At 43.3% G+C, this 13,052-nt stretch overlaps 1 protein-coding gene across 2 annotated transcripts; it reads left to right on the top strand.

Annotated features, from left to right (window-relative positions):
* The first annotated feature begins 2,213 nt into the window (after positions 1 to 2,213).
* Positions 2,214 to 12,428, top strand: MTARC2 (mitochondrial amidoxime reducing component 2). Of its 2 annotated transcripts, XR_009485693.1 has the most exons (8): positions 2,214 to 2,527; positions 2,690 to 2,863; positions 5,885 to 6,047; positions 7,454 to 7,594; positions 8,262 to 8,323; positions 8,412 to 8,483; positions 9,020 to 10,594; positions 11,947 to 12,428. XR_009485693.1 is itself a non-coding variant. In XM_059840999.1 (7 exons), the coding sequence occupies exons 1-7, from the start codon at positions 2,280 to 2,282 to the stop codon at positions 9,147 to 9,149; spliced, it is 990 nt and encodes a 329-aa protein (XP_059696982.1). In that variant the 5' UTR covers positions 2,214 to 2,279; the 3' UTR covers positions 9,150 to 12,428. The 2 variants fall into 2 exon arrangements, 1 of the variants encoding a protein (XP_059696982.1); XM_059840999.1 differs by having other exon boundaries at positions 9,020 to 12,428.
* The last annotated feature ends 624 nt before the right edge of the window (positions 12,429 to 13,052 follow it).

The raw sequence follows: 13,052 nt of genomic DNA, 5'->3' as shown, positions 1-13,052 counted from the left end.
TGCTAACACATAAGATGCCTGGTTCCCCTTATAGCATTTTTCTGCTCATATGGGTGCAGGCGCAGATTAAAGACCTCTGTGTGAATTCAATTAAATTCAACAAAATATAGACTCCATGTTAAATCAGAAGATTAATGGTTACCAAAGAGTGCAAGGGCTCTCAGTCCGCTCAGTGGGGTTGGCTCCCCTCTTGTGTCTGTGGAGGAATCATAAAGACAATAACAAGTAATTCTTTTTGACTCAGTGGGTCAATGATTTGAAGGTGGTGGGGCAGGTCTGGTTTTACCAGACCAAGCAGTTTAACACCTATGATTTATCTGGAGCAATGTGGGGATCCCAGGGATATGGAGGACAGGGTGTCCCAGCAAAGTAGCATAAGAAGGTCAGTTTGGATGGGGCTCTGAACACCTTGGTCTAGTGGAAAGTGCCTCAGCTTATGCTAGGGGAGTTGTCCTAGGTGGTCTTTAGGGTTGCTTCTAATCCAGACTGTTCTGTAATTCTGTGAAATTCTCTGTCATGTGTTACACAAGTGACATGAAAGGTGAGAGGGCAGCAGGCTGTCTCTGCACGTCCCCCACACAATCCAACAGCACGACAAGGCTCTTGTCTCTGCACGTCCCCCACACAATCCAACAGCATGACAAGGCTCTGCTGATCAATACTTAATCTCCAGAACTGAGCTTGTTCAGGGGGCAAATTCAAAATAAACACAAGTTCTGTTTATCTTAATGTTGTGGTGTACTTGTAGAAGCAGAAAGGTCCCAAACCCCATGACTGGAATCAGGGCATGGTTTGAGCAGCAAAGTGGTAAACAAGAGGGCGAAGGCTCCCTTGTCTTTTTGTCTTTGTCTCTCCTTCTTGTCTTTTCACAAAGCTAATGTTACCAGGGACCTTTACCCCAACATCAATTAGTAAAATGTGAATAACAAGGAGCAACTACCCAAAATGGCTGGGAGACCACAAAAGTAATTCAGAGCATCCTGATGAGGAATGTACACATTACTCCCTTCTGTACTAAACCTACTCAGGTGGACTGTTGGTGTCCCAGCACTGCTGCCTGTCCAGCACCCCTCATCTGAAAGATGCAGGCAAAGTCATCTGCAACAAAACCAGGTTTAATTCCCTTCCCTGAGCTCAGGCAGCTGTCTGTCTCTTTGGCACTATTTGTGTCATGATTTCCTGCTCATAGTCATATCCCGGTCCTTTTTATTAAGGACTCCTCTGTGGACTCCCTTCTTGCCGATAAGGAAGATCAGGTTTTGAGGTCATGCCAATAGGGAGAGATCTGCTGTCACTGCCTTTGCTTCTGACATCCATCACATTGTCCTCATCCACCAGCAGGTTTTCACAAATCCCAATATACTTTTTACAATCTGTGGTGATTCCCACTCACAGGAATATTTTCCCATCCTGGTCTGTGATCAAGATATTCTTGAGGTCAATGTGAGGAACTGTCCTGGCTTGATTGCTCACACATACCCATTATCAAAAAGGTTCACAATAGCCTCATCTTCAATGTCCCTCTCCACCAGGATGCTGCTGATGGAGTACTTCCATTGTGGCTGGGCTGTCTCCCCAGAAATGCTCAACACTGAGCTTCCCCATCTTCTGTATTCTGGGACTTTGCTCTCAGCAGACTTATCATAAAAATTTCAGTTTGGCCATCAGATCCCAAAGCTCTTGCTTTGCCTGTGAGAACAGACCTGTGGCAACAGTGACATTTGCCACTCCAGCCTGTATTTGATGTCATATTTGCCTTGCAGCTGAGTATCCCGCAAAGCAACTCCCTGAGACCCTGCCAACAAACAGGAAGCTCTCGGAAGGGGTCTCGGGAGTTTGGTACCAGGCAGCTGGGGTGTGCAGATGTCCCAGGGCGGCCGAACAGCACTGGACACCCCATTTGCTGCCCTCCACGCCTCCATCCACCTGTTCCTTTCTTCCCCGAGACAAACCCAACGCGAATTTGACGCACTTGTGTATTCCCACACAGACCACACTTCCTGTAGCGCTGCTTTCACTAAAAGCCCGCGTATCAGACGGAACACATCATTCACCGGTACTTTGCCAAGCCGGACGCTCAGCCGTGTATTTTTCCCGCTGCCCGCCCCCTTTCTCGCATCGAAGGTCCCGGCTCCGCGCTGCGCCCGGCCGGGGCAGGGGGCCGGCCCCGAAGGCCGGGCGGGGCCGGAGCCGGGGCCGTGTGAGGGGCGGTGGGAAGGGGCCGGGCTGTGCTGCCCCCGCCCACGGTCGCTCCTCGGGCGCAGCGGGGTTCAGTCGCCATGAGCAGCCTGTGGGGCGCGGCAGGCCCGGCGCGGCAGGGCTGGCTCTGGGGGGCGGCGGCGCTGCTGGCGCTGGGCGCCCTGCTCGGGGCCTGGCGCTGGGCCGGCCCGCGCCGCCGTCGCCGCCTGCAGCGGGTCGGGACGGTGCTCAGGCTCTTCGTGTATCCGGTGAAGTCGTGCCGGGGGGTGTCGGTGCGGCGGGCGCAGGTGACGCCGATGGGGCTGCGCAGCGGGGAGCTCCGGGACAGGTAGGCCGGCCGGGCCCTGAGGCCTCCGCGGGGCTCCGCGGGGCTCCGCCGACGTCGGGTGTTTTGTTTCCCTGAGGGCCTGGGAAGGAGCACCTGCCGTGCAGGTGCTGCCGAGCGCGGCATTAACGCTGTTGGGTGCCTTTGTGCCCCGTACCCCCGCAGGTTCTGGCTCGTGATCAGGGAGGACGGGCACATGGTGACAGCTCGCCAGGAGCCGCGGCTCGTCCTTATTTCTGCCATCTGTGAAAACGGGCACTTGATCTTGGAGGCCGGGGACATGGAGAAGATAAGCGTGCCTGTAAAGCTCTCCAAGAAAAATCCCGTCCGCAACTGCAGGTACTGAAGAAGGTTTTTTTCTTTCCCCTTTCCCTCTCTCTCAAAGCTGTCTTTCTCATGTGCTTTTCTTTTCAGGATTGTGTATGTAATACGAAATGGTTTGCATTTTCTTATGCAGAAATTGGAGGTAGAAGTTCAGTACCTCTGTGTCTTCTGTGTGGGTATTTCTCACTGTCTGCTTGAGAGAGATAGACTTCAAAGCAGAGCCTGTACTGACAAGACAAGGCACAGTGGTGTTAGTAGGTTTAGATTAGCTATTAGGAAGAAATTCTTCACTGTGTGGTTGGTGAGGCACTGGCACAGGTTGCCCAGAGGAGATGTGGATGCCCCATCCCTAGAAGTGATCAAGGTCAGTTTGGATGGGGCTCTGAGCACTTTGGTCTCGTGGAAAGTGCCTCAGTTTATGCTAGGGGAGTTGTCCTAGGTGGTCTTTAAGGTTGCTTCTAATCCAGACTGTTCTGTAATTCTGTGAAATTCTCTGCCATGTGTTACACAGGAGGCCAGGAATGGTTGTCATAACAAAAGCTCTTCTTTTAATCTGCTAAACACTGGTGAAAACAAATCTCAGGAAAAGATGACACAGTATCAAGGACCACGGGTTACACATCTGCCAAATGACCTGTGATTTTCTGTCTTCATAGAACATTGTGTTTGCTTATTTGTTTTTACTTCTAGTGTTTTTGCTCCTGCTTGGGTGAGCAGCTGCATCTCAGAGCCTCAGTCATGCACTTTGGTATTTCTTGATCACAGCTACCATGTACATCAGCATTTTTGCATGCACACTGGCTATTCAGAGCTGGTGAGATGTTGGGGTTTAGACTCCTTGGCCTCTGTCTTTCGCCATTTAACTGAGGTGCTTCACTTAAAAACTTGGTAGTCCAAGGCTCACCCTGAGGTCACAAGGGAAAGACTGGCATCCCAGGGACTTAGGGTATTCCCTGTTAGCTGCTACCCCAAAGGAGGTTCAAGTGGATGGGTTACAAACAGTAATTTAGCTTTATGCTTAGAGTTTTGTTGTGTGACTGCAGGCCTAATAATTTTATGTATGTATAGAAATCCTTGCTGAAAAACTGCCAGCAGGACAAGGAAAACCTTTTCTCTGCTAAAATGTCAATTAATATGTAAGTTTTTAGAAACTGTAAGTGGTGTAAGGTCCTACAAAGACACTGTGAGTGTTTGGGTAGCAGAGATGGTTAATGCACCAGCTGCTGTAATAGTAACTAAAAGATTGCTGGCAAAGAACTTCATTTGCTTGCTTTTAGCATAAGTCTGTTGCTGTTCAAAGCCTTGATCAGCATAGCTCAGTATCTCTGTTTATACAAGGCAGGTGCAAGTTCCAAGTGGTAGCATTTCTCTTGGAGAAATGGAACAGGCTTTTACAAACCTGTGCATGATGCCTGTGTGTTAGCCAATGGCACATGCACTGTAAAACCATGCAGTTTGTGAGATCTCATCTTTCTAAAATTTGTTGTGTCACTAGAAGAACATTTAAATAGCCTAATACATTGCAGTAATGAAAAGTTAGCTTGGATTTCTTGGATTTTCCAGTTTTAGAGCTCAGTGATATGTTCTTCTTGTTTGTTTGTTTGTTTTTTTCTTTCTTTGCCTTAATAAATTTGTCTTCAGATGGGTGCTCATGGGAGCTCATGCCCCGTAAGCTGGAGCTAAAGTGGTGCCTTAGAGCCTCTGGCTGCATACAGCTGTGCATGTGCTGATCTTGAAAACTGCTAAGTCTACTTGCAAATTTTATTTTGCTTGGGAGAGTCAAATATAGGACCAAAACCATTGTATAGGTATGTTTTCTGCTTATGCAAATGCTAGCGTGCTTCCCTCTGGCTAAGAAACCTCATGCTCTTCATCTGTGCCCTTTGTCAGTGCGTGTTGTAATGCTTAAATTGTGTGATCTATTCCCATGGATCCCTACAGCACTGAGAGCTTAAAACAGATCCACTTCCTGAGTGGAAAGCAGTAGTGTTGGAAGCTGTAAGAGCCTGGCCTCTGTTGTCCTGCCAGTCAGAAAGCATGCAGGAACTGTGGGATGGAGGGAGGAGAAAGGCAGTTGAATGCTGTCTGGAGCAATGACCTTTAATTCTAGCCTGTGTCACAGGGTAGACACAGGAATCCCAGCATATTGCTGCCAGCACCCTAATGATCACTCCCCCACAGGAGTAAAGAAGGGCGCCTAGGAGCTGGGCTGGATGAACTGCATGGGCATCTCAATGCTTCAAGCTGCCCGTGATTTGATTGCAGATAGGAAACTGCAGTACCTTTGGGTCAAAATGGCTACTTTGAAAAGTCTAACAAAACTACTCATGACTGGTGTTAAAGTTTATTGAAAGGTTGAGTCAAGGTTTTGCTGTTCTTGCCAGGAACATGTTCCTTGCATAAGCTTGTTTGTATTCTACTGGCAGTGGCTTTTTGTGCCCCATGGACTTTGTTTCCAGTACAAATCTTTAACCTCCTTTAAGATACTGAGCTATTTTGTATGTGAAATCTGAGCTGAAGAGTCTCACTCATCTCTGGCTAAAGTTTGACAGCACTAAAATCTGAAGGAAAGTTTCCTTAACAGTTAGAGATGCTTAATTAATAACATTTGTACATATCAGTTGTGGTAACTAATCACATAATTTCAAACTATCATTCATTTTCTGAAATTAGTTACCTCTCAGTTGATTTCTCAGTAGAAATCATTTGGTGCAGCAGTCATGTGCAAATGCAAGAGCAGGCCCCTTTTCCCTCAAAGTAGGGCGAGCAGGTAGGTTACTGTCACTGATGGGGCAGTCAACTCTGGGCACATTAACACTATTTCAGAGCTCATTCTTTCACCAGCTGGTATTGTTTGGTCATGTCTGTGTTCCTTAGCTTTCAAAACACAGTGGCCACAAGGAGGTTGCCCCTTGGGAATGATTCATTTTCTGTATATTGCTACCAATATTAAAACATGGTTTTTACCTTTGAATCAGAAGCTTCATTGAACCTTCATGTTTCCAGCTAACTTGCTGATATGTTGTGACTCTCCAGGGTGTTTGGACAGGATATCCAAGGCAGAGACTGTGGTGATGAAGTGGCTCAGTGGATCACCACCTTCCTGAACTCAGAGCCCTGTCGACTGGTGCACTTTGAGCCCTCCATGGTGCCAAGAAAGTCAAAGGACACAATAGCCCTTTTCCGAAACACAGATGAGGTAAATGAGCACTTTTTCTCAGATGTATGTCCTTTTAACCATTTCCACCCACCCACCAGAAACTGCCCCTTCCATTTTTGGTGATTGAGCCCAGTTTAGCAAGATGTGTAGTTGTGTAATAAAACCATGTGAATGTTCTTTTCTGTAAAGAGGTGACTTGCTTAATTTTTTACTTCAAATTGGTTTTAAACTATTGACCATTCACAGCTAAAGAGTCTGAAACTGATACCTGAAGAGAAACCATTACATTGCAGAATACAATACCCTTTTGTGTCTCAGAATAGAAAAAAGTTACATCTTTAATGACGTTTTGATGGTGTAATCTGTTTTACATAGAAAGATTCCACTCCGTATCCCTTGTTAGGTCTGGGAGTATACTGATGCAAGTCGTGTTACTTTGTATTTTGTTCAAAGGAATGATGTTTAAACAGGCTGGTTACAGTTGTGGGCCTGGGAATTAAAATTAAAAGGAAGTTTCAGAGGTTTTATCTCTTTCTGTGGAAGAGGCTTGAAGGTATGATATTAAAGAAATGTCATGGAAGGGTATGGAAAGGAGATGCTGTGCTCAGACATCCTTATATCATGCTGCCCTTCTTTTTTTCTGAACAGTTCTCTCAGGTGAAGATACTTTGAATTGTATCAAATGTAAGGTTTTTAAACAAATTGAAATTGTGAGTACCTTGCTTTAGTGATGTTATTATTTGTAGGTCATCAGTGTTTTGCTTGTTGTTGCACAAAGAGAAGAAGGTATATTCAATTACAGATTTCTATAGATATGCATTTGTTATGTAAAGGCAGTGAGACCAATACAGATACAATGTTTCAGCAATAGGGACATCAGATTGGGGGGGGTGATATTCTGGAATCATAGCAAGAAAGAAAAGGCAGAATTTTTGGATAGTTATTTCAATGCTCATTATCTTGTGGTTGAAAGGTATGTACAAGACTGGAGTAAGACTAATGTAAGAGAAAGGCAGGAGGGTTATATACTAAAATTCTTACCAAAATGTCTCTTTTTTTTTTTTTTTTTTTCTGCCCCCACCTCTGTGCAACTCCACGTCTTGTAGGTTTAGAGGTTTTTAAATACTGTTCATTGGCCTTATTTGCTAATATGGCCCTCCTACTGCCCAGGCATCCCAGACTGATGAATGGGTAGCTGTAATTGAGTATGGGCTGTTCTGGATGTAGAACTCCCTCTGGTGTTGTGATAAGGCAATTTGAGCACACAAAAATTGCCATGGTGACTGAAATAGGGAAAAGCATTTTGTTTTCCTTATTAACCTACTTTCAGGAAAATCAAAACTTGAACAGAGCAGCTGAAAAGGCCGCTGGTTCCAACATCTGCAGTAACTTTTCTCCCATGCTCTTACAGCAACCTTAGGATTTGGTGGTGTTTGTTTCTGTAGGTTGCGTATCCTGACTGCAGCCCAGTCTTGATCATCTCCGAAGCTTCAATGGATGATCTAAATACCAGGCTGGAAAAGAAAGCTAAGATACAGAACTTCAGGCCAAATATTTTTGTAACAGACTGCAGTGCTTTTGAGGAGGTAAAATAACTGTCTTAAATGTCTTTTTGAAGGCTTGCTTTTGTTTCTTTGTAACTTAGTTGCTTTGTGTGATGGTGCCAGCAAGTGTGAGAAAAGCTGCTATTCTGTGATTTTTGCAACTGAGTTCCAGAGAGATAAAGCTTTAGCTCACATCAGTGCATGTGAAACATTGATGGAAGTCACAGGTCTATGAATGATTATTTCTCAAACTGAAAAAGCTCCTAAAGCTGGAATAGATTTTTATCTCCCAGAAGGATTTGCAATAGAAAGCTTGTGTAGATGAGAAGCAAAAACTTACTTCCCCTAAAAATTTCCTTTCTGCAAAACTGTAGATTTACCAGAGGCCGCAGATCAGATTAGCACCCATACAGCAAGTACAAATTACTTTAGGTTCAGTGTTTCAGACAAGTGTATGTTGCAGGATTCAGGATTCATTACTTGTGTGTCTCTCTTTTTGGATAGAATTATTAGTGTGTCCTGAATTGGATAAATGCAATGACAGTAGGGTTTTCTTTATAGTACTGTAGTGTAACTATGCATATTTTAAAGATGCTAGTAAAGGTGATAATCTGGAATGGTACACCTTTTTGTGAATGACTGTGCCACTTCTGGAAAAGTAATTGCATGTGCTTGTGTCTAATATGTGCCTAATGTTTACTTCCCTCAGGACACCTGGGAGGATATTCTTATTGGTGATGTGGAGATGAAAGGGACCGTGTGTTGTGGCAGGTAAACACTGGAGACCTTTATTTTGCATAGGAACAAAGAGGTTTATGATAAGAAGCCCTGACTGATTTGGCACTGTCTGTCATTGCAGGTGTATTTTAACAACTGTTAATCCAGACACTGGGGTCATCGATAGGAAGGAGCCCTTGGAAACATTGAAAAGGTTATAAAAATACCACTGTTTCTTAGACTGTGGGAGAGGATTTGTGCTAGACCCTGACAGATGTGAGACTAGTGTTTTAACAGTGGTTTGAAGTGTGTGTGGGGCATAATAATGCAGTGTGAAGGTCTGTGTATATTGGCTTCCAGTCTACTTCTTGCAGTTCTGTGTGGTAAGAAAATTCAGGATGTTCTCTTCTTTCTTGCAAACTCCACGTTCCCTGTCTCTGTCATATCTGCTAGAGTGAAAGCTTGGGGTAGCAGGTATTTAAGGTATCTAAAGGTCTAACTGTGCTTCTTTGACTTTTCTTTATAAAAAGACTTTTGTATCTATTAAACATGAAGCTGTGTATACGGTCAGGCTTTTTTCCCTCCATTTGAACTGCCTGGGTGTCTTAACTAAAATATTTACTTAGTTTTTAGCCTAGTATGATGACCAAGGCAAGGCATCATTATTTGCATGTTCTCTCTTTCATCACGTATATTATGATGTGTAGTTTTTGCTACCACTTATTCTAAAGAAGGGCTTTCTCTTTGCAGTTACCGCTTATGTGACCCATCTGAGAAACACATTTATAAAACCAGCCCTCTCTTTGGGAAATACTTTGCTGTTGACAAAACTGGAACAATTCAAGTTGGAGACCCTGTGTACAAGATGGTCTGGGAATGAAGGAGGCTTTGATCAGAAGATGCTTTTTCACTTTGATATGCAGGTTTTTTTTCCACGTACACAGTCACCAGCATAACTTTTGCTTCTTCCTTGCAATATTTTTTTTTTGCTTTTTAATGTGCAGGAGGTTCTTTGACGCTGTGAAGTGCCATCATCTCAAATCACGTAATCTTCTGGCATACCTGTAGTAACCACATCTTTAGTTTTCCTGGAGGCTGTGGTAGAAGAAACTGATCCTTAACAGACTTCACGGCACTACTGTGAATATTACACCTCCTAAAATTTTGTGTCAGCCATAATATTGGAATCCAAATTTGTGTACAAGAGTTTGCATCACGTGTTAGATACATTTAGTGCCTATAAAGAACCACAAAAACAGTCATGCCAAGCACAAAGTGTATTTGTCACAGAGCTGCCTTTAAAAGTGATCATGGAGTGCAGATGGCAGGGCTCTGCTTCCCTCCTTTGGTCCTAATCATCTTGCCCTGTCTATGTCCAGAGGTAGTTTTTAGCAGTGTTTCTTTCCTTGCAGTTGTTTGCCAAAGATTGCTACTGTCTCTTGAGATTGGAGCAATATCAGAAGGAACATTGTGAGCTGACTAAATAGGTCTAGAGTTGGGGATGCCAGGTAATGATGTGTAAGGCTGTGGGCTTGTTTAGTTTGTGACGTCAGCTTGACCATTTGAACTGTCAATTTTTTATCCTGTGAACAATACCGTAACACTGAGGCTGTAGAGTAGTGATGCATTTGCTAGCATAGCAGTAGAATTTCCAGTTTGACTGAAAGAACTGGATGTTCACTGTATCAGAGACTTCATGGGTGTTGGAGGGAAAGAAAAGCCTTAGGGAGTGATCTGATGTTGAGCCTGCCCTGTTCAAGCTGCTGCCCAGGCCAATACTGTAGGGCTCATGCACAGCTCTTCTCTGGCTCAGCGAATCCCTTTATGCAGACAGTTAGGCTGCTAAGCAGATGTTTGGGAATCTGCAATTGAGCATGTTAACATTCTTACTGGTTCTACATTTAAATCTCTGGTTGTCCTGCTGTCCAGCTCCATCTAACCAAAATGTCATCTGTTTGTAGGAAGCTGATAAATGTATTTTCTGCTGCATAAAACAAATAAGGGAGAAAACTAGTTGAATTACAGCAAAGTCATCTTTGTTTAAATGTTACATGATTTTTTTTTTTTTAAAGTAGCCTCCAGGACAAAAGCCAGCCATCTTTCAAATGCTTGTCTGCTTGTTTCTTTTTTATGGATTACTAAATTTAAAAAGAATGTTGCCCTAGCCTAAAAGAGGAATCAAATTAAGTGTGAAGAAGGACAAATATGATCCTATCTGATGTTTAGATTCTTCATTTTCTGTTGTAATATGAAAAGGGAATTTTGGTGCATGTTCACAACTCAGACCTGTAAAATGAAGAGCCATTGAGCTTTGAGAAAGTGCAGGTGGGTGTATGTGGCAAGCCTGAAGCAGTTGTGTTGGGGGGGTAGTTTTCTATTATTTGTGAACTTAGAGTTGCTCTGAATGCAATTTTGTCAGCAGGGGTGCTCTGTAAGTATTAAGCTTTCCTGGGACAGACAAGTGCCCAGTTGAAAGTGCACGTTGCATATTTGTTTATTGTTACGCCTGATGCAGCAGCTAGTGGGAAGAAGTGGGAGAAAAATCTTTTAAAAAGAAAAAGAATTCTGAGGTTCACTCTTGAAAAGCACATGTTGGAAGTTCTTAGTGTTAGAAGCTGAAAGCTTGTGGAATTCCTAATGGTATCATTAAGCACAGGCAGCCTGCTGGACTGCCAAAGCAATTAGTTGAGTGTGTCTCTTCATTAAGTCACAGAAGCTGAAGGAAAAAGAGCAGATTTTTCTGCTTCTGGCCAAACATATTTTTTCTACTGTTGTTCTAGCAGCACCTCATAATTTAGATAACACAAATTATGTGGTATAGATCCCATTGCCGCTCATTAGGCTGCTGTTGATTGGGCTGATTTGGAAATGGGACTGTCTTTGCAAAAAGAAATTGTCATCTGCATCCCTGTTTGGGAGAAGCCGTAGATCTAACCTGATTTACTCCTGTTAAGCCTCTGAGCAGAATATGGCTAGAATCCTAAAATTGGTCTGCATGGGGGTGCAACATGCTTCACAGATGACACTCAAATCAATTATATGGCCATTTTGTAAAGCTGAGAGCATGAGTTAGAACATTGCACTGTAAATATCTTCTGTTGATTTGCTGTAACTGTAGGAATTGTGTTTGATTTTGTTTAAGTAATTTAGAAAATTGACTGGAAATGTGTCAATCATAAGCCACTGTTTTTTAAATTGTGTACTTAACTGTTAATTTTTTAACTCTAGAAGAAGAAAACAAAAGTATCTAATGAATCCTGCTTTCTTAAGGAGTAACATTTGTTTGTGATTTTTTTTGTTTGTTTTCTGTTTCAGCATTTAATTTTGACTATTGTTAGCAGGATCTCATAGTTAATATTGATGATTGTCTTTTTTAATCCTCCCTCTGAATTCAGAAATATATGCAGTTAACCAGAGGATATGTGTAAGAGAGCAGAACCATTAGATATAAATAGTCATCAGACTCAGTTTTGCAACCCTTCTGATCTAGATAAATGTGCTGATTTTGCATTAATTGATATTTGGTAAGGAGGGAAGAAAAAAAGAAAACATTTACAGACTTAACTTTTTTTTTTCCAGGGATGTATGAAAATATGTGAAAATGTTAAGTGTGAGAGTTTACTCAAGTCAATCCATGTAATATCTCAGAGTATAATACCAAAACCTTTTTTTTACAGCATTCATTGTACCAACAGTTCTTGCAGAGGATTATGTACGAGAATGACAATTGTTAAAAGCAGAAATTTCTGTGTTGCTTAAGATCTGTGTTGCGTACATTTTCATCCAAGAAGACCTGAGAAAGATCGGCTTCTGCATCCTGAGGAGAAAAACAGCCTTCCAAAGACATCACTCTGCTGCTCTGTAAGAAGACAAGAGATTTACAAATCTTGCCTCTACAAATGGCAGAAGTTTCAAAAAGGGCTGTTGCAGTGTGATCTGGTCTATCCTAGCACCTTAAATTGCCTTTTTGTCTTTTAAGATCCGGAAGAAAGTCCCTGTGCTAGGTAGCTGCAGGGCTGAGGACTACACATGCAAAGTCTGTTTCTTTTGGGGCAGAAGATTCTAAAAAGTGATGCAGGCATAAAGACTACGTGTGTATCAGCCTTCAGCTGGAAGAGAATATATTTTATTATGTAAAATATATTTTACATAATCTTCATTGTGTTAGTGTTGACAATCTCAACTTAGAATGTCACTGTTACTAGTAATTCTTTGCATTTTATCTGAAGAAATTGGTAAACTCAGTAAGGGTTTCACACACTGGGCCTTTTGTGTAACAAATCTGCTTACTCATCATGACCAGAGAACAGGAATGGTCGGATGGGGAAAGGAAATGAGCAAAGCTTAGGTGTGTAGAGGGTGTATGTTAGGGCTGGAGCTGCAAGAGATGGGACTGTCAATGTAGTCCAGGTGCTGGGTGTTTCCATGTTCTCCAGGCATTTCTGTGCAGATGGACTGAGAATGAGCCCTGGTTGTGAAATAGCATCAATTCCCAGTATTCAGCAATAACCTGGCCTGAGGAATGCCACTCTCCCCAGTGGGCCACAGCTCATCACATCGACTTCTGGAAATCACATGTGGGTCAGGCTGGGAGGGGCCACAGTGGGTCATCTGGTCCAACCTCCCTGCTCAAGCAGGGTCACCCCAGAGCACAGGGCACAGGATTGTGTCCAGATGGTTCGTGAATATCCTCAGTGAAGGAGACTCCACAGCCTCTCTGGGCAGTCTGTTCCAGTGTATGGTCACCTGCACACTAAAGAAGTTCTTCATATTCAGGGGGAAC

Source organism: Haemorhous mexicanus, chromosome 3, assembly GCF_027477595.1.
Source record: "Haemorhous mexicanus isolate bHaeMex1 chromosome 3, bHaeMex1.pri, whole genome shotgun sequence".
NCBI classification, from domain to species: domain Eukaryota; kingdom Metazoa; phylum Chordata; class Aves; order Passeriformes; family Fringillidae; genus Haemorhous; species Haemorhous mexicanus.
The sequence above is the reverse complement of the archived record's forward strand: the minus strand, read 5'-3'. Positions and strand labels throughout refer to the sequence as shown.

Excerpts from the sequence above, each read along its gene's own strand:
- MTARC2 (XM_059840999.1), top strand. The coding sequence starts at position 2,280 with ATGAGCAGCCTGTGGGGCGCGGCAGGCCCGGCGCGGCAGGGCTGGCTC. Across the intron at positions 6,048-7,453 it reads TTTTCCGAAACACAGATGAG|GTTGCGTATCCTGACTGCAG; the intron begins GTAAATGAGCAC and ends TTGTTTCTGTAG. Across the intron at positions 8,324-8,411 it reads GGGACCGTGTGTTGTGGCAG|GTGTATTTTAACAACTGTTA; the intron begins GTAAACACTGGA and ends CTGTCATTGCAG.